Source organism: Empidonax traillii, unplaced genomic scaffold (assembly GCF_003031625.1).
Source record: "Empidonax traillii isolate 1590-97213 ecotype Southwest subspecies unplaced genomic scaffold, ASM303162v1 scaffold785:size696563, whole genome shotgun sequence".
Taxonomy (NCBI): Eukaryota; Metazoa; Chordata; class Aves; order Passeriformes; family Tyrannidae; genus Empidonax; species Empidonax traillii.
The window spans coordinates 408962-431078 of record NW_020955978.1 but is presented as its reverse complement, the minus strand read 5'-3'; the positions used below and the strand labels follow the sequence as shown (position 1 = coordinate 431078).

General features: G+C 42.3%; 1 protein-coding gene across 3 annotated transcripts in view; it reads left to right on the top strand.

Moving 5' to 3' along the window:
* CAMK1D (calcium/calmodulin dependent protein kinase ID) overlaps positions 1-22117 on the top strand; it is a 225514-nt gene that overhangs the window by 162469 nt on the left and 40928 nt on the right. For all 3 annotated transcript variants that reach the window (XM_027901457.1, XM_027901456.1, XM_027901455.1), the window contains exon 4: positions 19407-19545. In XM_027901457.1, coding sequence (XP_027757258.1) covers positions 19407-19545 — 139 coding nt within the window. The remainder of the gene's footprint in view (positions 1-19406; positions 19546-22117) is intronic.

Below are 22117 nucleotides of genomic sequence, written 5' to 3'. Positions count from 1 at the left end.
GACATCCTGCCTTGTCACCATCTTCCCCTGCTCTTTGTTAGCACTCTTCCATAGTCCAACAGGAGATTTGCACAATTACTTAGGACACCTATGCAATGAAGCTTTGCAAATTTGGCTTTTCTCAGTGTGGTTGAAAAAAACAAACCACGTGGATTTGTTTGACATAAACCCAGTAACGGGAGTGGTGACCCTGTTCCAGTTGTGATTTATCATGAGAGTAGATTTATCACATCCACTCTGGCCCTGGCTGAACTTGTGTTTAGGAGGTTCTGGTCTGGGACTAAAACTTGCAGAGGCCCTTCTGTGCAAGGACACATCTATGCAGGAATAGGTAAGGGCCAAATGCCAAGAGGGACTTGGGCTTCCAAAATTGCATTTAGCTGGAATATGAAGGTCGACAATCAAACCTGTCATAATGAAGACACTCAGCTGCTGCCATCCCTGAGGGGGGGAAGAGCTTCCTAATTTGCCTGTTGTTATTTACTCCGGTCTCTGAACAGTACCGAGCAACTCAGCACTAACTTCATTAGCTAAATTATTGAGTCCTTCCTCTGCCGAACCCTGGAGGAAGCTGGTTTGGCAGCTGGACTCCAGCACACCTCACACACACCAACCTGGTCCAACAGAGCTGCAGCTCCTACTGGTTCCAAACCTCTGTCCCAGGAGATGGGACACGACCTCCACCCTTTCCATATCAGCTTCATGAATCGGTATCCATCCAAACACTTTGATTCCCTCCTGGAAAAAATTGCCAGGGGAATGCCTGAACCAGCTTAATGCTTAATTTTAGTATCTGGGGTTGTTTTTCTTTATTTTCTTTCTTCTTGTTTTTTGTATTTCCAAAGACACATATATAGTTCTCTTCCAAAATATGTGAAGTCGTAGGGCAAAATGGTGAAGCTTTCTAAAAAACAAAACTTCAGTTCCATAGAAATGCAGCATAAGCTTACTCAATACCTCACTTTTTCCATCACAGGAGGATTTTTTTAAAACTTTATTCCACCTCTAAACTTTTAAAAAAGATAAAACAGAGGGAAAGTGCATCACCCGTACTTTGGGGACTGCTCGCATTTACAAAGCAACAGCAAATATCTTGTCTGAAATTCTGTGTACTTAAATTTTACTTTTGCACATCTTAGTATGCCTAATTTTTCTGCTTTTATGCTCTGGGGCAGACAATTTAGCCCAGCATCAGAGGAAGTCAAGAGCCCAAGAGACGAATTTTAATTAGAAGGCAATCAAACCACCAGATGGCTCTCTGATGTCTTAAATCTCCACTTGGGTGAAATAAATTGACTTTCCTTGAAAACAGTGCTAAAGTAAATTTTAAACAATGCCCCAAAGCTGAAACATAAAGCAGTTCTGCATAGTTGTGAAAATAATTTGTAGACTCTAGGCATTTGTCAGAGTGTTTTATTTGTTTAATAAAAAGCATTAATGTTTGAATCATTGATTGCTTTAGCACTGTGCCCTGTGATCTGTTCTCAGTATGACTGTTGTTTAAAAATACTTTTAGTGTTTGGGTCTAGTTCTACCAAATTGCAGAAAACAAACCAAAAATAAATTATTTCTTCCCAGTTTTTGGTTTCAGTGTTGTGCCCATTATGAGAACAGTGGCTGTTTGTGGTCTGACCCCCACCCCTGGCGATGGGGGAGGCAGGATGGGTATTTCCCAGGTGGGGTGATGAGAGCAGGGGGACAAGGCGACCCCCCTAAATCAGGGAGCTGCGAGGAGAGGCAGAGCACAGTACAGAAGCAGGATTGTGAGATAAACTCTGAGCGTCATCAGTACCCCAAACCAGGAGAGGAAACCTTCATCAGAGTGAAAGTGGAGGGCAGCATGGCAGAGGGGAGATTGGGAAGTCTGTAATACCCAAGGGACTGTATTGGGACCTGCTGAAATCACTTGTATTTTTTTTTTCTAGGTGATTGCATTTGTCTTTCCCTGCAGGTGGGGTCCCTCATAGAGTATTTGTGGTATCACATCTTTATCATGTCCCATCTGTTGCTTGAGGACCTTAGGGCCACATTCAAAGATGGTTTATAGTCAGGGAGGGAAATGCCATTTGACTACAGGGATTCAGACCTCAGCATCTCACTGCCTTTTTCAGGATGAATATTGAAATTTGCCATCTTGCCTTGCTTGGTGGCTCATGTGCCAGTGTGGACCAGATGCCAACAGAACTGCATCCTCCCGCCCCAGAGCTGCCCTGCAGCGTTTGCATCTGCTGCTGCAGGAGGGAATATCCTGAACCACAGCTGACTGTTCGGCAGTGGGTTCAGCTGCTTCCTCCAGTTTGGCAGCTCACTCTGAGTTTCTAAATGATCTACATTTTTGAGCCTATAAATAACGAAGGCAGCAAAAATCACGACTATTGTTGCGCCGTCTGTCTCTGGAGCAAGCCCAGTCCTGTGATCTCACTGCCCCACCAAGGAGCTGCTGGGTTTTTTCTGGTTTCCTGTGTATGACATTCCAGACTGATCTCCTGTCTGTGCTCTCGGAGGGTCCTGGTCCCAGAGTGACCAAGAGGGACACTGCAGAAAGCTGTGGGTCCCGTGGATGGTTCTTCCACTTGGGGATAACCCCGTTACAGCTGCAATGCCATTTTCCTTTCCACGCTGCTGGGCCAGGTTTGTAGTGGTGTCTGCATTATCCGTGTGGGATGTGCACACCATGGATGTGGGATGAACACATCAGACTGTCTGAGGCCCAGCACCTGAAGTCTCTTGTACTAGACCCTAGGGAGATCTGTTCTTGCAAACTGAGGTGTTTTGGGATATGTCTGTTATTCTACAACACTACTGTCAGTTCATTATACTGACAATACCTACTTGAATCTGAAAACACTTAATTAACATGTTCTTTCTGCTGGATAACCACAACCTCAAGGAAGCTGAACCGTGGAAAAGAAGTGTAATAATGCAGCTTGGTTTTGCATCTTCAGAAAGAGCTTCAGTCGGCTCTGAAAGTCAAGTTCAGCTGGTTTTGTGTCTGAACTTTCAGCCTCAGGAGCACTGGATATCAGGGGTTGCCTTGTGGGAGGGTCAGGCACCTCTGCATTCAGGTAGAACTTAAAGAAGAACATTGCAGCATAACATCAGCAACAACAATTATTAAAAAAACCCAAAATCATAAAAATATCAGCTCTGTTTTCCCAATAAATAGTTTATTTTAATGGAATATTATACAGAGGTGCTTTTAGTATACTGGAATAGCACTGAAACAAAAAGCACTTTAACAAGGGTTTCCAGCCTGGTGCTTAACAGCTGCAAGGGGTGGGGGGGAAACATTTGGCATTTCTGTTTTCGTAACCTCATGAGAACACACCGGCAAGATTCCTCTTAATTGAACCCTTAAACTTTTAATGCAACCTCTGGACTGATATGCATTTGCCATATGTTTTACTTAGCTGTTAAATGGTTGACTAAGGCCTTTAGTTGGCCTGTTAAACTGAATTGATGACATTTTAATATTGCACAGGGAATACCACAGCCAAATAGAAAACAGACATCTGTGGCACTGAGATGGGTCAATTCTGGCGCTCGGCTGAGGAGCTGGACCAGGGAGCTGAGTTCTTGCAACCAGAGCAGCAGAAATAACACAGCAAGAGCAGGAGAGCATTTCCATCAGTGGCTTTGGATGTTCCTACCTGGTTATAACTCATTATTAAAGGGCTGCCTAAAGCACTTCGTAAATCATCAGTGTGAAATCTGTTTTCCACACTGGTCTGTAACAAGTGACTGCAGTGAATGGCTTCTTCCATTGCATAAATACACCTGGTTTGGCTGCTGGAGAGGTGGATGTGCTCTCTCTGCAAGACCAAACTCAGCTCAGTTATTTTTCAGTTATTTGTGAAAGATGCAGACTTAAGATTGCCATCTAATAAAAGAATGACAGGATGAACATATTTTTTTAAACAGATTAATCTGGCTCCCAAGAAAGGTTAAGTGAACAACTGACATTGTTTTTAGTGGACCCCATTAGTGCTCCATGACATTGGCATCAATAAGGCAGTCGTGGTGCTCAGGAAGTGTTACAGCATTGGGGTAGTCTTGAGTTCTTTTCTGAGAGGTGGAACACTTTCAGAAGGAAGTATGGAAAACACCCTGCAATTTAGGGCACTTTCCAAGAGTTGGATCTTGGACTTGGTTCCCCTCTCCTCTTGTCCAGCTGGATGGGGAAGCATGGTTTGTGCCCTAATTCCATGGAGGTTTGCTGCTTGCAGTTGGTTGCATGGCAAGTCTTGACCAGCACCCAGGTTAACCAAACCCTTTGGTCACAGATGCCTAATTCCCCCTCAAGGGACTTCAACCCCATCTTAGAGTCATCCTTCAGTGGCTTGACCAAGATTGCAGAGGAGAGGTTTGGCAGAGAAAAGGTTAAAGGTTAAACCCCCAAGTTGAAGCTCATCCCGTGGCCATGCCCTTTGTTTGCAGGGAAGTGCAGATCCTGCCTGTCTCACACCTCCCTGACCTCTGGCACGAGAGTTCTGGGGAGAATTTTGGGGTTGTATGGTAGCTCTCATATTGTGACATGTAAGTACTTCAGTAGTATTAATTTCTTTGCCATTTCTTTTTCAATGATACTTTGCTTGGTATGCAGGCAACCAAAGACTGCCTGATAGCGGCGAGGTCAGACCATGTAGCTGTGGGTATTTACCCTCTTAGCACTTTTCTTTGTTCTCTTCCTTTGGACCAGTGCAGTAGCAGTTCACTGACTTGAATGCATTGGCTTGGGGATACACAGTGCCTCCCTGGCAGTGTCTGGACTGAAAGCACTGAGTTTTAATACCATTTCCTCTATTTTCAATCTCTGAATCCCTCTCATGCAGAAAAGCAGTTGCTGCTTGACAAAAGCAAGGATCCTACAAAAGCTCTCTCATGGGTTGTATGCACATACAAGGCATTGACTCCTTTAAAAAAAAGTTATAATAGTGGCATTCTTTAGCTAAGTGCATGGGCCATCGCTTGTCAGAGGTTATTGCCAAATTCTGGACACTCGAGATTTCTGTGTAGGGCTGATGAGCTCTGTAGCCAAAGTCTGTATTTCTTTTTTGTCCATGAGTTTTTGCAATGCGCTTTGACTACCATATTAGAAAGTAAAAGCCCTGTGTCCGTCTGTTTTATTAACTCCCTAATGTTCTTAGTGTATAAATCACACAGCCCAGGGTAACATTTGCTAGATTAGTTTTTAGGTTTGATCGGTTTGGAATGGCAAAGGGGCTTTTGATTTTAATTTTCACATAACTGTGTTTCTAATATATGCAACAGACGCTAAGGAGCCAGGATTGGAGATCCTGGGATACTTCAGGACTTAGGAGTATCCCTATAAAATGGAAAAGGAAGATTAAAAATTTACTTCTTTAAGTAACAGCTGAATACATTAAATTACAAGGCCACGTGGTTTTGTCAGCAGGAATGCCCAGGATCTTAACAGATCCTACACTGGCCAACTTACTTAGACAGCAAGTAAATGTTAATGCTGAGGATTCCCTGCGGGATGTACTGAGCTGTTATGGTGGCAGTTCAGACCAGCTCAGCATCACCATCAGCACAACCCTTTGGGTCCCCCACGAGTGGGATAAGGCCCCAAACCATGTGTGCTGGTGCATACCTGATCCGCGAACAGCGTGCCTGTGGGAAAGCTCACTCCTGGAGTCATCTCCTGCCGTGGGCCTCCCCAGGAGCAGCAAGGCTGGGCTGGAAGGAGCGTTTCCATGGCTGTGGTCTGAGGCTGAAGCAGTTTTACAGTTTGTATTTCTGCTGTTGCTTGGGGCTTGCTCACAAACAGGATTTTATAGGGAGTTTAAGTATGAAATGTGAAACAGGGGAAATTATACCCTTTACGATCCCCGGGAGGTGGAGCTCAGTGAGGAACTGTGCACAGTGCTTGGGCAACAGTGGGAGGGAAACAAGGCTTGATTGAGGCTTTGGGATAGTCCTTTTGGGCTCTTTGGAGGCTGGGGGGGCTTGAGGGAAATGAGGACCATGTCTTCACTTTTTGCCCACTCCACCTTGGGGTGGTGCTTCCTGGGAGCTGCCTTTGGGACACCACGCCTGGGAAGGGGATTTTTATGATGTTGTCATGTGGGAAGGGCGTGAGTGTCACTGTGTACTGCCCCAAGCACCACTTCCACCCACACACTGAGGGTCTGACTTTGAGAAGGTGACTCAGGTGTTTGCTGTGAGACAGAGAAGAGTCTTTGAACAGTGCTGCACTGGGCTTTTGGATGTAGCTGCCACAGGTTACTGCATCTGAGGCAATCTGGGTCGGGTTTATTTCAATTTTCCCTGCTAAATTTGATTATTTGTTGTGGCAATCGGGGGGTTACTTTTTACAAGCATCACCTTCTACAGCTTTTGTCAGTAATCCATCCATTAAAAATTATTACAGAAATAGACACAGCAATGGTAACACAAACTCCTAAAATATTGAGCGTGACCTTTAAGCATTTGTTTCTTGTCATCTATTTGCACTTCTATCTTGAAAATACAATTACTGCAGAGCTACTTGTGTCGATTAACAAATAATTAGCTGGAGACTTCCATTTTCTGTGTCAAGGCAACTGTATAAAATGTTAGAATAGATGGCACCCTTGGAGCAATAATGTATAAGTGAATAACTGAAATTTTTCTTGAGGCCAAGGGCAGTCCCAGCAAAAACCAGAACACCTGGCAGTTGTCCAGCCCAGTTTATTAAGATGCAGGAGCAAGTAGCTGCCTTTAAAAATAGCAGAATCATAAAATCTTCCCTCTTTTTCTGTAGTCCTCATTATTAGCATGAACGTGTGTCTGTTTTCATCTCTGTGATTATATTCTTGGAAATTGTCTCTGTGATGAATTGATGATTTCCATTAGAAACATCTCAATGGCCTGGACTAAAACAGACACCAGTAAGGCAATAATTGCCCTGGGGCATATTTGTGTTATGTAGGACGTTCTGGAAACTTTCTCTTTTGTGAACTATGCTCCTACTATATCTTGTTAGTAAACACTTGCCTTCCTGGAAAGTTGGTTTTTCCTTCAGAAGGCAATAAATTCAGCTATTGCACAGAATAAAAGCAGTAAATCTATGTCTGTGGTACCTGGTTTTAGTGCCAGGCTGATAACACAGACTGAGTTAGCCCAGGGTGTTGGCAGGATCTCCTTTCTGCCTTCTTCACGCCCAGCTGGTTTCACTCATGGTTTCCCAGCATTTCTGGAGGCTGTCCTTTTTGCTGGCCAGTTTTGCCTGCGCTTCACTGGCTGCTGGTGGCACCTCATTCCTCTCATCTCTCATGGGGATGCCATGGACAGCATCTCCTTGAAGAGCTCATCCCACGGTAGTCAAAGAGCAGAAATCACATGAGCAGTGGTGTTTCACATGCCTGACTTTCGGGGGTTTTGGGGGAATACTGAGAATTAGGACCAGATGCCGGTTGTTTTTTTTTTTTTCCTAAGGAGCTGCCTGTTTTGTACATCATAAATCTTCCCTCAAGGCTGTGAGAGAATACCCATGCTGCCCACCCTCCAGCCAAACCACAATAAATCAGCGCGTCCTCCCGGTCCCTGTTGTGCCTTATCTGTGCAAAGGGCGCAGCTTGGAAAATCAGCTGTTCCTAATGGGAGAAGGCAGCTGGCCATCTGCAAATAAACATGGAGCTTGAGTTGCCAGTGCTGCTCCTGGCCCATCAGCAACGCACAAGCAGCTTCGTGAATCACATGAAGCACTCGCAGGGTTTGTGCACGGAGCTAGGAAGGAATGTGTGGTGAGAAAAATTGTGATTAACCATGTGGGGGAAAGCCTCAGGTGGGACAAAGCAAGGACTACTCAGCATCAGGGAGTGCAGTAGGGTTGGAGCAGTGGGATTTAGACCAGTGTGCTTGCCATAAACGCTTTTAACAGATTTGATCTGCTCGTGTTTGCAGCTCCTCCTCACTCACTATGGTGTGTGTCCACTGTCCCCCTTTAGAGATTAATCAATTTATGTGCAATCCTGAGGTTTCCAAATCCAATACCTGTTTCTCCTTTTTTTTTTCAATGACTTTACAAGTGCCCTGTTGAAACTGAATTTGCTGGCTAAATGTGTAATATTGCTCTGAACAGTCACAAGTTTTATTTAGCTGCAATTGCATCCAAGCTGTAAGAACTTAGCTTTATGTCTCTCTACACAACTCAAAATTGCAGAAATTCACTTTTCACTGTGGAAAACAGGGATATCTTGGTTGAATAGCAGTGAAATAAACTCATGAGATGAAGTAGAGTGATCAAATGATGTTCAGAAGAGACTGGTAATTGGAAACTCTATATGCTGTTTAGATTTGATTCAGTATTAAAATACAGATACCTAGTACTTGTCCATATCCTGTCCAGGAAGAACCAGTTCATTACTGATGCAGATGTAAGTGAAGATACTTAACATGGTAATTTAACATTCCAGATGGAGAACTGGAAATGAGCATCACTGTGTCCACACTCAGCTTCTAGTTAGCTCTTCACAAAGAATACCTCCACAGGTGGCTGTTGAATATAATACTATTTTTAGAGAGAAACTTCAGATAGAAGCAGGAAAAATGAGGTTACCAAAACCTAAATAGAATAAAGTTGCTTTAAAATAGCTAAAGAGTCTGCAGACAGTGTTAAAAGGTTTCCAGTGACAGGACATCAGAAATTATCATCAGAAAAAACATCAATGTAATTAGTCAGTGTGTGTAATTAACTACTGAACAAAGCAGACAAGGGATTACTGGTATCTTCCAAGTCAAGCCTGGCTACACTGCTAAATGATAGTCTTTTGTCCAGCTAGGAGCTATGGATTGGAGGCAAAAATTGTACCATCTTTGTTTTGTCTGGGGTCAGATTAGATTATCATAATGGCTTTAAAATCTATGAATCTGTCATATTTGATTTTAAGTGAATGAATCAAAAGACTCCTTTAATGTAGGTATGCACATTCAGACCAGAGTCGAGCGAATAATTCAATAATTAATTTGATGAGCACAAACATAAGAACACGAGCGCAGTTTTATTGGGTCATACCAAAGATTCATCTGTTCCAGGATTGCTCCTCAGATGACAAAGGCTTTTGTCTTAAATCCACCACCTGCTAATTCCGTTAGGTCCCCCATTTCTCATCTGTGATGTGAAATAATTCTTTATATTTCCCTTGTCCATTCTCCGTCCTTTTCATGAATGGTTCAGTGGTGGACTTGGCAGTGCTGGATTAATGGTCGGACTCGACTATCTTAGTGGTCTTTTCCAGCCTTAATGGTTCTATGTCTGTGTGAATCTGTGATTGTGCAGAGTGCTTTCAGATCTCCTCCCTCATCTCTTTTCGTTGTAAAATGTGTTCTCTCTTCTCATGGAGCACTCTGGTCCTGGTTGCTTTCCTTCTCTGTACTTCCCCGGTGTTGATTTTGCTTTTGGCCAAAGCGTCTTCTGGAGTCTTTCCATAAAGGTCGTCAAGGTGGGATTTGTTCAAACGAACAAGGAAATGGACGTTTCTTCTCCCCACACCTTGAAGTGATGCTGCCCTTTGCAGCATCACACCCTAGAAATGTTTCCTTGTGCCGGCTGGAGGAGATGACTGTGGCACCTCTCATATGGCTGCTCATTCTCTAGACTTGCAAGATTTGATGAGAAGAACTTTGTCAAAAATATTGAAAGTGTGAGTGTTCCAGGGATGTTTAGAAGGAGAAATTATTTTCTACTTTCCACTCAGTTTTCTCCTAAACCTTCTGCTGGATTTTTCATGGCCACAGAGTATTTCAGGGAACTGTCCTCGATAACTCCAACTCATATTTCAACTCCAACATATATTTCCTGATTTTTATAGGAATTGTATATTCTAAAATTGTGCATATAAAATATAATGAGTTTTCCTTGTACTTTCTTAAGTTACTTGCAGATTTCATAAGAAATACTTGATTATAAGAAAGTAGAATTTTGTGGTTATCAGTTCTCTGCAAATTTCTTGACACTTTAAAATAAGAGAGCATATTAATGGTGTTTTAAATGTACCTACAGTTTTTTCAACAGTTTGATAAAACAAAATACCTATATAATTTAAACTTAAATTGCTCTGTTTGATTTTAATATTTAGCTCCCAATTTATTGTTTCTACAAACTGCCTGGCAAGCTGATTTTTACAACAACATACCTTGACCAGTTGACTGCACTTCTTTCTTTTGGGTTCAAAATAAACTTTCCAGGGCTGTGTTTGTCCAGGACAAAGGGATGGCTCAATGTTGTAAATCCTAGAGGAAAGCTGAAAAAACAAACAAACAAACAAACAAGTAGAATTTATGTCAGATACAGGAGATATAAGGAACTTCAAAGCTCTTTCTGCACTGAGGCAAGTATTACTCAATATTATCTTTGCATCAGCTATTTCTGTGATGACATCTACCTGCAAACTTACTTGAGAGAAAGCAAGTGGAAAGCAAGTTGGTCTCAGAGAAAGGAATATACACACAACCTCAAATTTCTGTTAAATGTAATTCACAGAAAATCTGGGCTGTTTGAGCTCCAGCTGGGAGGGACTTTACTGTACTTTCCTGTGCTCGTTTTTGTTATTTAGGACAATTCTTAGTGCTGCATTCATCTAATATTTCAAAATTGTTTACTATACATTGCATAATTTACAGTATCCACTTTCAGTTGCATCGGTTTTCATTATTTTAAAGTCTGTTCTTCCTAGTTATTGCTGGCAGGACATCGAGGTTGGTTTCCACTGGAAGACAAGTCAGAAGGAAAATAAACCAAACCTATTAGTGCTGAAACATGACCTAGTTTTAAATTGCTGTCAGGTGAGGAATCTCCTCCAGATTTTAACCATCCGCTTATTTTGTGGAGAGGTGGAGGAATAAGAGAGCAGTTAGGAAATACATTGTTCCAGCCCTCAGATACTGGAAAATGTATTTTAGGTGGTGGTTTGTCTACAGAGCTGTACTTTTCCATTTTCTACAAGCAAAGTGAAAAAAGTTGAGGGAACAAAATCACATATGTATAAATATGTATATAAATATGCCCACACAGCAAGCAAGAGGTCACAGGTGAGTCACCATTGCTAAGCTTCAGCTTCAGCTTCAGCTTTTCATTTAATGCAGAGCCATGAAGAAAAACAGGCTGAAACACCAACCTTTATGTCATAGAATCATAGAATAATTTGGGTTGGAAGGGACCTTTAAGGTCACCTGGTCCAACTCCCCCTGCAATGAGCAATTAGATCTGGTTGCTCAGAGCCCCATCCAACCTGATCCTTAGTGTTTCCAGGGATGAGGCATTTACCACTTCTGTGAAGGGTTGTCATAAGCTGTCAGTCAGAAAGGTGGAATCACAAGAGACTTAAGAACCTGACGTCCTTTGTGATTTGGTTGCTGTTAGTTCTTTAGAGCTGATGGGACCGGGGGAAATTTTGAATATAATGTCGGATCTTTGAAGATGGAATAAAATGTTGAATAAAACAAGACAGCATTGACCTTGAAGAATCATGGACCTCAAAAGATCTCTGCACTAGGGACTCTGTGACGGAAAATGCTGCCTCCAAAAATTTGAACTGCCAAACTACATTACATCCCCGAGCTGAGCTTTCCAGAGACTTAACAGTCTTGTCCCAGTGGAAACAGAGGTCTGTTCTCCAAAGAACAACCTCACTACAGCTGCTCAGCAAATGTCACATGAAACTTGTAATGCAGGGAAAAAAAAAAAAAAAAAGGTTCAGTTTGGTTCAGAAAAATGACTGCACCATTTTTGCCCATTTTTTTCCAAAAACAACCCCTCAGGGTGGGGAGCAACCCTTTGGGTGCAGACACTATCACAGAGGAGATGAAGGGCTGAAGAACTATCAGGTCCCCAGAATAAATACCCGGTGTGACTTGCTCTCTTCTCCCAGGACACTATCAATAGGACAAGAGGAAATGGCCTCAGGTTGTACCAGGGGAGGTTCAGGTTGGATATTAGGAAAATTTTCTTCACTCAAAGAGTGGTTAAGCATTGGAACTGGCTGCTCAGGGAAGTGGTGGATTAACCATCCCTTGAAGGGTCTAAAAAGTAGACGTAGCACTTCAGAATATGTTCTAGTGGGCACTGTGGTGTTTGGTTAAAGGTTGGACTTGATGATCCTGGAGGTCTTTTCAAGAAAAATAACCCAAAACTAATCTTGTGTTCTTTCTTTGGTGGCCTTGGAGCATATACTTATGTTACCATCAGATTTTAAGATGGGTGATTTAAAGCTACAATAACGAGAAAAGTCCTCTCCTTGTTCAAGTTGGATATTTTATGGTGTGCTGCAAATGAGAAAGCCAGGGCAGTTTTCTGAGATAAACAGCAAATAAAGCAAGTCTCTATAGGCCATACAGCAATTCTATAGCAATATCTGTCCCTGCCTGATTAACACCTTAGATTATATGTACAAGGAGAATTTTAATCATGTACTTTTATTTGCAAGAGGTCAGAGTGAATAATCATAATGTTCCTTTCTGGGTCTCAAAATCTATTAATCTGTTTACTTATTTTCTTTTAATGTGTTGCTTCATTTGAACAATGAGATTAGGGTGGCCAATTTCTCTTTCCTTTTAAACAGCACGCTGTTCAGGTTTGCATTCTGGTTCTCATGCATTTTCACAATGCAGAGGAAGTTTAAAGCCAAATAGAAAAGCCCTCCATTAAAAACAAAATACATTTTAAAAGTGGAAATATTTGTATTAATAAGAATTCCTTCATTAGAGAAAAGTAATGCACAAAGCCAGAACTTCCCAGGAGTAGTCCCCTCGGTCTTTCTTATCTCCCCTCACACTTCAGCTTCATGCTGAGTTCTGCATGTTTTCTGATTTATATTGTAGGAAACTTCAAAGTGTAACTTCTGATCAATAAGCTGTTCACAGTGACAGGTTAATGCTCGTATTTAACTTACTTTTCATATTATCCTGGAAAGCCTTCTGCTCCAAATTTCTGAAATCAGTCCTCTTTTCATTAGGCATCCCTAATCTGCACATTTAAACAGCGAGTCCCTAGGGATGTGTCTGCGTTTCAACCCAACATGAGGTATTGGTGATTTGTCCAATGGAGAATGGATCATGACTTGAACTGCAGTGAAGCTTCAGGTGAACTTAACATGACTCTGGAGGGAAAAGCCGACAAGCTCTGAATAGCTTTTTTGGGATTCTTCATGTAAATCTGCCGCTGATGAGTTCATCAATAAGACTCTTGATAAAACGCAATTAAACTGTCAAGCAGTAAATGATCCGGAGCAATTCCAGCCTGTACTACAAAAGAGACAGAAAAGAAAAACATCAATGTTTTGCCAAATGGCAAAGAAGTCAAAGTGATATTTCAAAGGGTGTTATTTTTCAAGCTTCTAAAACAAGCAGAAAGGCCCCTATGCTTGATAACAGAAAGGGATGCAGGGGTGAATAAATGAGAGGATTTATCTGTACACACAGATGGTCCCCCCCCCGAGAAAGAAAGGGTAACATGAATACATGAATATGACTAACATATTTTTAGTTCCAGCATTTATTTGTTCTTTTATTCATGTATTCATTCACCTGAAGGCTAACATATGTAGGGGTGTCCCCCACCAGGCAGCCCTGCTGAGGTGGCAGTCTGGCAGGTACCTGCTAATGTGACCTGCAATGCGCCGGTGCAGGTTTCACACTGCTGGCAAAAACACCAGAAATTCAGAGAGATTGGCTCTTGCCTTGTGTTTATGAGTTTAGGAGCCTTAAATTGCAAGGGAGTTTTTGTTTGGTGCTCATTTTTCATCAAAGTATTTCTTTGAAACTCTGCCCGTTCTGCTTTCCTGATGGTGCTGCAAAAGAATCAGTGCTTCAGAAAAAGGTTTATAACATCATTTCTCCTTACCTGCAACAGGTTTTCTTTTTGTTTGTCAGTTTGGTTCTTTCCTGATGAACTGATGGTGGCATGGGTTAATGTAAAGTGAAGGTGTAATAGTAATGCTGAAATGTTTCTTCATCTCTCCCAAGTTATGTCTGTGAATTAGAAATTCCAAAAACATGAAAACAAGGACTTGAACTGAGCCTGAGTAATTACTAGGGCAGTGTTAGAGTGACCTCTCCTTTGCCTCTAAAGAGCATTGCAAGGTCTTTCAGGGTCCCTTTTTACTGTCTGAGAAGGATGTTCAGCCAACAGTGTACACACTCAGAGACCAAATAACAAAGCAGCTCATCCAAGAACACAGAACCACTGTAATTTTAAAGTTTTTTAAAACCTGTCCTAAACTGAGACACTCAGTGTGGCAGCTTGTGCTGAAGGTTTAGATCTACATTTAAACGTCAAACTGGGAAGAAACAAGAAGCAAAATCTCCAAATCCAACCAGGGAAATAGAAGATTAAAAATATATCAAGGGACAAGGATTCTGTTTTTAACATCTGTCTCTGTTTCCCTGTTCATCCTCACGAGAGCTGGACAAACCTTCTATAGCTGCCCCCAGACTAGAGAGCTCTAGGAATTTATTGCAAACACCAGCACCAGGCTAGATCCTTTGAGAGATTCTGTGTAATCAGTACGTGAATTATCCTTCAGGAAACATTAGATCTGGAAACTTTTATCTCGGGAAATCCTGGAAACAGAGTGCAATCTGTGTTTCCCCATCAGAAATGCAGATAATGTCTCTTTTATCATACTGTCAGGTTGTGTCCTACTGCCCCTCTTCAAACTGGGTGCTGGTGGCAGTGCATTTTGCTTGCATGAGCAACAGTGTGTCCAGCAGGACCAGGACAATGATTGTCCCTCTGTGCTCGGCGCTGGGGGACACACCTCGAATCCTGGGGTCAGTTTTACAAGACACACATTGAGATGCTGGAGTGTGTCCAGAGAAGGGCAACAGATCCAGGGAATGGTCTGGAGCACAAACATGATGAGGAGCAGCTGAGGGAGGTGGGAATGTTCAACCTGGAGAAAAGGAGGCTCAGGTAGAACTTTATTGCTCTCTACAACTCCCTGACAGGAGGTTATAGTGAGGTAAGGGTCGGTCTCTTGTTCCAAGTAACAAGCAACAGGACAAGAGAAAGTGGCCTCAAGTTGTGCCAGAGGAGGTTTAAATTGGATATTAGGAAAAATTTCTTCGCCAGAAGAGTTGTTAAGCCCTGGAACGGGCTGCCCAGGGCAGTGGCAGAGTCACCATTTCTGGAGGTGTTGAAAAGATATGTAGATGTGGCACCTGGGGACATGGTTTAATGGTGGGTTTGGCAGTGCTTGGTAAACGATCAGACTTGATGATCTTAAGGGTCTTTTCCAACATAAACTATTCTGTCATTGTTAGTGGGGTAAGGGCTCACGGAGGAGGACGTTATTGTATGTCCTGGCTGTTTGAAAGGATCAAGTCTGAAAGTTTCTGTCTCTATTTTCTACAGTGAAAAAATGGAAATAATGTTTATTCTGGCTTTCCTCATGTGGATGGTCAATGATATGTAGTAAAGGCGTGCGGCCTCAGGTAAAAGGTGTAGTAGAAGTGAAAAGTGTTCATATTTATAGCTCAGTTTGAGATTTTTTTTCATTCGAAACTAAATGAATCTTCTGGTCTCTGTTTTGAAACTGTTTCCCGTATTGCTGCAGCCAGGCAGGGGCATATTCAGGGGTGTCCACGTGTGATGTGAACTCCCAGCTGAGCTCCTTCTCCAAGTGCTGGGCTTTCTCCATGATGCCTGATGAGCAGGGGAGACCCACTGAGCAAGGACAAAGGGATGGAACTACACAGGCTCCATACAGTCAGTCCCAGCAGGCATCTGTACAGAAGATGCAGTTGTGGCCACTTTGCTGAGTTTTGGCCAGCACTGAGTCCCCAGGCAGAGCTAATGCTACTCTGGATCACAGCATGACGCTTGAGCTGCTCCAGGGTTAAATGCTTTTCAGATAACTGAACTTGGCTAGTCCTCCTTTGACTTCTTTGTGGGGAATCAAGATGGAAATCAGCAGGGGAAAAAGCTTACTTTTGCTATTGTTTGTGAGTCCAGCTCCATGAGCCAGAGCCAGCTGCAAGACAGGAGCAGTCCTCTTCCACTAATGAAAAATCCCTCCTAACTTCTCCTTCTAGACAGAAAATTTTGTCTTAAATTTCTTTAAGACAAAGACCCAATTCTGCTCTTACTGCCTGCAGTTCCAACTGTGCCTCAGGATTGCCATAGCAAGGGCAAAGCTGGTGCTGCTATTAAAAAGAAAATAGGTTATCCCAGAATATTAAAGTCTGGAACAAACAAATGGCAGCAGTGCTTTGTGAGTGCCCAGGTCTGTTCAGTGCAGATGCCAAGTCCCATCTCGGTAGGGTAGAGGAGGTTGGGATCAAGACCAGCAAACAGGCCGTGTCTCCACTGTGAGTTTAGAGCTCAGATGCTCTCCCACAGCTGCCTTTGCTGGTCTGCTTCTGTAACAGCATTGACTTATGGCAGTCCTTGGGCACTGCAGCAGCGTTCCCAATGACATTACAGTTGAGTTAACCCTGTTTTGGAGGAGAAAAGCCATATGGACTTAAGCTCCATATGGAAAGTAGCCATGGCCTTGGGTGCTGAGTTGAAGAGCATCCTGGGGAGGTGAACCTCAGCCAGGAATCTTGCTCACAGCAGGGAGACACTATAGATGAGTGCAAATATGTAATGCAAATCCCCTGTACCATAACACTGAGTCACCACACAAATAAATAGGAGCAGAAGTCCCTTGACCCTCTGCATACACCTGGGATGCTGTCGACACTCTGAATAAGCAAGTGGCTGCAAATATACTGGCTGTTCCTCTTGAGTGCTTGGATTCAGCTCTGCTTTGCAGTGCATCATTTAAGAGGTTGCAAATATTTTCCGTGTGCTGAAATAAAATTATAAACAGATTGAGCCTGGGTACAGTAGATCCACTGGACTAAATCTGACTAAGAAAAGCTTTCAATTAAAGAATGAGGCTTAAGGGGGATGGAGAGTGAGCTGGCATGGAGGGAAATTCCCTCAATTTAATGAAAAAGTTTTTTGGAAGTATAATCTCTGTAAAGATCGAAGGAGAGTTTCCTTGTTCAGGAGAGCAAGTGATGTAAATCAGTATCTACTAAAGCAGTCCATGGCTTGAATATAAGATAAGAACTGTCTGAAACTGCAAAACAGCATGCACTGCATTTTCATGGGGGAAATGTGCTGTATTCAGTCATATTAATTACTGTGTGGGCTCAATTTTCAGTGCAATCAATCCACAGGAGAAAAAAAAAAAAAGTACTGCAGAGGAAATATAAAAAGACAGTCAGCTAATAGGAGCCAGATTCAATAAAATTGTATCTGCCTTCAGTGAATGGCGAGGGTGAGGTGTGTCTGTTGTCCCTTGGCAAAGCACGCGATGGGTCAGGCAGGGGTTTGGAGCAACACTCTGTGTATACATATATCTGTGTGTATATATGTATATATATGTGTGTGTATGTATGTACATATATGTACAGGTGAGAAATGCAGTTCCTGTTGTGAGAAACTAGGAAAGAAAGGGATTTAATCCAGGCTGCGAGTGGACTTCACATGCTGGGTGAGCTTCACCTTTCCTGCAGTTTCAATTCAGTGCCAGTATTTTAGCAAACTATTTGGTTTGTTTGCCTAGCACTTAATAGGAGGATTATCTGGTTTCTTTTCTTTTCTTTTTTTTTTTTTTCTTCCAAGGTTCCTTTTAATTTTCCAAGTTGAATGTGTTAATTTTTAGTGGTAGCATTCTCTCTCATTCAGGTTCTAAACTTCCCTAGGAAGTGACTTCATGGCATTATTCAAGCAGATTATTGCCTGGAGTGGCTGAATTACCTAGTGTTCGTGTAATGGCAAGCTCCCAGTCCATATGTATTTAATGACTGTAACCATTTGTTATTTTCCCTTTATTAGGTTTGTTTTTAAAGAAAGTTTTACTGTGCTATTTATGATATGCTAAGTGGTGCAGCTTGCTGAAGAAACATATCGCATACATTTTATTTTTTAATAGGTTTTGCTTGTTAAAATGGAAATCTTTTATTTACCCTAGTAGGACAGTTTTTTGCTGACAGTTTTATTATTTCAATTACTCAGACATTTCTTTCCTCTTTTGTTTCCCCAGATACTCCTCCAGGGAGTTTTAATGTGTCCATTCTTTATTTAAGATTGGGTTCAGAACGTGTTATTTCTAGCGAGGCAGAGAAAAAGTGTAATATAGCAGACATTAAATAGTGAGATGTCAAAGTTTTATTTTCTTTCCTCTTTGAGTTGTGGAATCCTTTCCTCATTTGTGTCATCCGTTGATTAATTGCACTGATAATCTGCACTACTCATCAATAACTGTCTTCTACCAGTGCCAGGCAGAGTCCGTGCTCTGCCTAAAGAGTTTTCGGCTGCTGATAGATGGAAATACGTGTATGAGTAAGTGAAGGGACCTCCGAGAGCATTTGGAATTGTCAGAGATGCAGGCTGCTTTGATAAAATAATGTTCTATAAGTACAGGCAGCAACTCCTGAATGTGTTTCGCTTAGCAGTAGAAACGAGAATGAGACCATTTCCCCAGGGCAAAACCCAAGCCTTGGTCAGTGGAGTGAGAAGTGAACCCCAAGGGATCATGCGAGGAGGGAGCCTTAGAGCCTCAGTGGGCCTGAGTGGGTCAGCAGCAGAGCAGATTCACCTATGCAAAGTTCACTAGGGTGGGACAGCCTGGAAAACAGTGTCTGCTCCCCTGGCTCCTGCTGGGGTAGGGTTGTGATTCTCTCTGCAAGTGCTAGTGAGGGAAGCACTACCTAATTGTGATAGATCGACCACTCCCTGATGTGTGATGGATTTTATTCTCCATCATAGCCTGATCAGTCCTTGGACTATAAGAAAATCAAACCCAAATCATTGAATCATAAAATACAGTTGAGTTGAAAGGGACCCATAAGGGTCATTGAGTCAAACTCCTGGCCCTGTGCAGGACACCCCAAGAGTCACACCATGTGCCTGAGAGCATTGTCCAAATGCTTCTTGAACTCAGACAGGCTTGGTGCTGTGACCACTTCCCTGGGGAGTCTGTTCCAGTGCTCAAACACCTTCTGGGTGAAAAACTTTTTATGGATGTCTAATTTAAACCTCGCCTTACTAAGCTTCATACTGTTTCCTCGAGTCCTGTCGCTGTCACGAGAGCAAAGAGATCAGTATCTGCCCCTCTGCTTCCCATCATGAGGATGTTGAGGACTGTGATGAGGTTTCCCCTTAGTGTCCTCTTCTCCAGGTTTAGCAAACCAAGTGACCTCAGTTGCTCCTCATGCAGCTTCCCCTCCAGACCCTTCACCATCCTCACAGCCCTCTTTGGGACACAGCGGGGGAGCCCGCAGGGCTGCAGACAGGCGTGTGCTCTGCCTGCCTGCGGCTGCTGCGTGGTCTTGACCATCCCTTAGTGAGGAGGAAAGGGCGTTACAGAGCACATCCTCACACTCGTGCTTCCCATCGTGTTTTCCAGAGTGTCCGGGGGAGAGCTGTTTGACCGCATCGTGGAGAAAGGCTTCTACACGGAGAAGGATGCCAGCACCCTGATCCGGCAGGTCCTGGACGCTGTGTACTACCTGCACCGCATGGGCATCGTGCACAGGGACCTCAAGGTAGGGCCACAGCACCTCCCAGTCCCTGGGCAGTGTTAACAAAGGATTCATTTCATAATTATGTGAGTCCGACACGTGTACCCTGGGACTGGCTGTTTCGGTCAGGTTTTGCCACAGGAGAGATGCTCCGAAGACACCCCACGAAATTGTTTTTAATGAGGGCTTTGCAATCGCTTGTTACAGTGGGAATTTCCCACGGGATGTGGGGAAAGGCCATTCTTTAAGACCCGAATTGTTACATTAAGGCAGAAAACTCATCTCAGTAGGGATGTGTTTACTGCTGTAAAATGTCTTGCAGGTTTGCTGTGCTATGTTTACTTTGACTTAATAATAATTAGTAACAATAAATAGTGTGGGAAAGTGTGAGTGATTTCCTATCATGGTGTTTTGGAGACACTCTTAACAGCAAGAATTCTTCTAAGGACCCTTGTGTGACAATGTGATATTTAGATATTAGACATTTTCCTTTCAGCTGTACCGTATTGTCACATCAAAACCTCTCAACTTTTCTGGTAAAAAAAAACCCTAAACACTGTTTCTTTATTGTTTCCTACCAGTATCTTATGCTGTCATTAAGACAAACAGAAAGGCTTGGATTTCCTAGCACGCAGCTAAACAGCCCCATCTTTAGTATCTTTAATAATAAAAAAGCGTAAGATATTAGAAAAAGATACAAATGTAAAAGGAAAACTGTGGGTTCAGTTCCTGAGCTGGTTAATTCTACCAAAATCTACTGCCAGGAATTAAAAATTCAGTAATTAGAATAACACCTCTGGTGGTGTTTTGGAGGGATGCTCCAAACAGAAGTTTCCTAGGATATTGATGCTTGAATTTTCCCCCTGTAAAGAGAGTGGAATTTGACTAAATGGGTCATATTATATAAAGGTTTAATGAAAATTTTTAGAGCCAAGAAGAGATTTTTTTCTTTTTTTACTTCTTAAATACAAGGTTTTATTAAATGCATTTTAAAATTGCTTTTTTAAAATATAATCTAATATTAAACTGCACTTTTGCAATCTTTGACTACTCCTCTTAGCAAAGGTTGTAGTGCTGGGAATGTGACCTTGTTGATATACATTCAGATGGATGAAAAACTGTGGTTGTGAGAGATACTGTTTATTTGCTTTTTATCTTCTCCAGAATTAGTGCTGATGTGAAATGCTGTGTGGTGCAAAATAATAGGTGACAGTCCCCAAATGCAAAGCAGCGGGGCAGAAATGCAGCCCATTACTGGTGTAACCACCAGCACTGGTGTTCTCCAAGGTGCAGCAGCGCCCAAGACAGGCAGACATGGCCTGCCTTTGTGGCAGCCTCAGTGCAGCCATTTCCTTCTGCCAACCTTTGGCTCCAGATGGGAATCTTTTAGCTGTGTGTGGGGGCCATTCCTGGATTGCAAGCTTTTCTGCACCTTATTTCTGCAAGGGAAATATCTCAGTCCTGTACACCTCTGCCAGAAGTGAGCATCCTATGGCGTTCACTTTGACAGGTAGAGTAGAATAATAGAAAGTAGAAACATTTTTTTTTAAGTATTGGTGTGGCACATTTTTAAGACAAAACTTGGAATCCACTGAAGGAAGATACACACTGATATCCTCAAATAATGTTTCCTCCCCAGTGTTGTCCCAAATAATGAGTTCTCTGTGAGGAGGCACTGGTTAGGCTTCCATCTCCTACAGTCTTCACATATTGCCCTCAGTTCCTGTTCATTTCCTGCTGTTATGTACAAGAATATTTTCAAATTTATTAGATTTCCACAGCATTCCAGTGTGGAAGTATTGTTTAGTATTTTAACATGACTAGCTTGCTCCCAAGTTCAGTTTTTAGGAAATAACTTCAGGTTTCTTTCTGCCACCAAAAGTTTCAGAGGGATGTCCAAGTCCTCCTAATTCAGATACTCCATTGTACAAACTCTTAATATTCTCACCTTTATAATTCCTGTCTTTATAATCTAAAGCATGTTGTAGCTCTCACTTTTAAAAAATAATCTTTTTTTAAAGTTCCTGTTGTAAAATATGAGATCTGATGATTGGGAAGTGGATTCAAGTGCAAATTACTTTCAGAACTTACGTAAGGCCATGCTCAATTTAGATCAAACCAACCTTCTCCAGTGGTATTTGGAGGGAAAGACAAGCTCTTTTTCTTTTTTTTTTTGTTTACAAGTCTTTGTCAGTACTGTATCAGTTGTTAAAATGACTCAGAAAATACAGTATATGAGGAGCACCTGCTGTGAATTTCTGTTAGCACAAACATACCATGATGAGAAAAACAGGGATACAATAAGGCTTTTTATGATCTCAAAATACCAAGATAAGCGTAAATTTCAAATTATGAACCCCAAAATGAAACTCAGGGAAAGAATCCACTCTACAAAAATACAACCCATGGGACATCCATAACAATTATTTATTGTAATTATGTGTTGTTCAGATACCAAAATAGTACTTGCTGTATTTGGGAAAAGCAGGTCTGGGTCCCAAGTCTCTAATCTAAGTAATGCAACAGCAGAAGAGATGGCAGCAGATGACATCCTGGGAAGTCTGGGATGCACAGAAGGACTGGAAGGCTCAAGCAG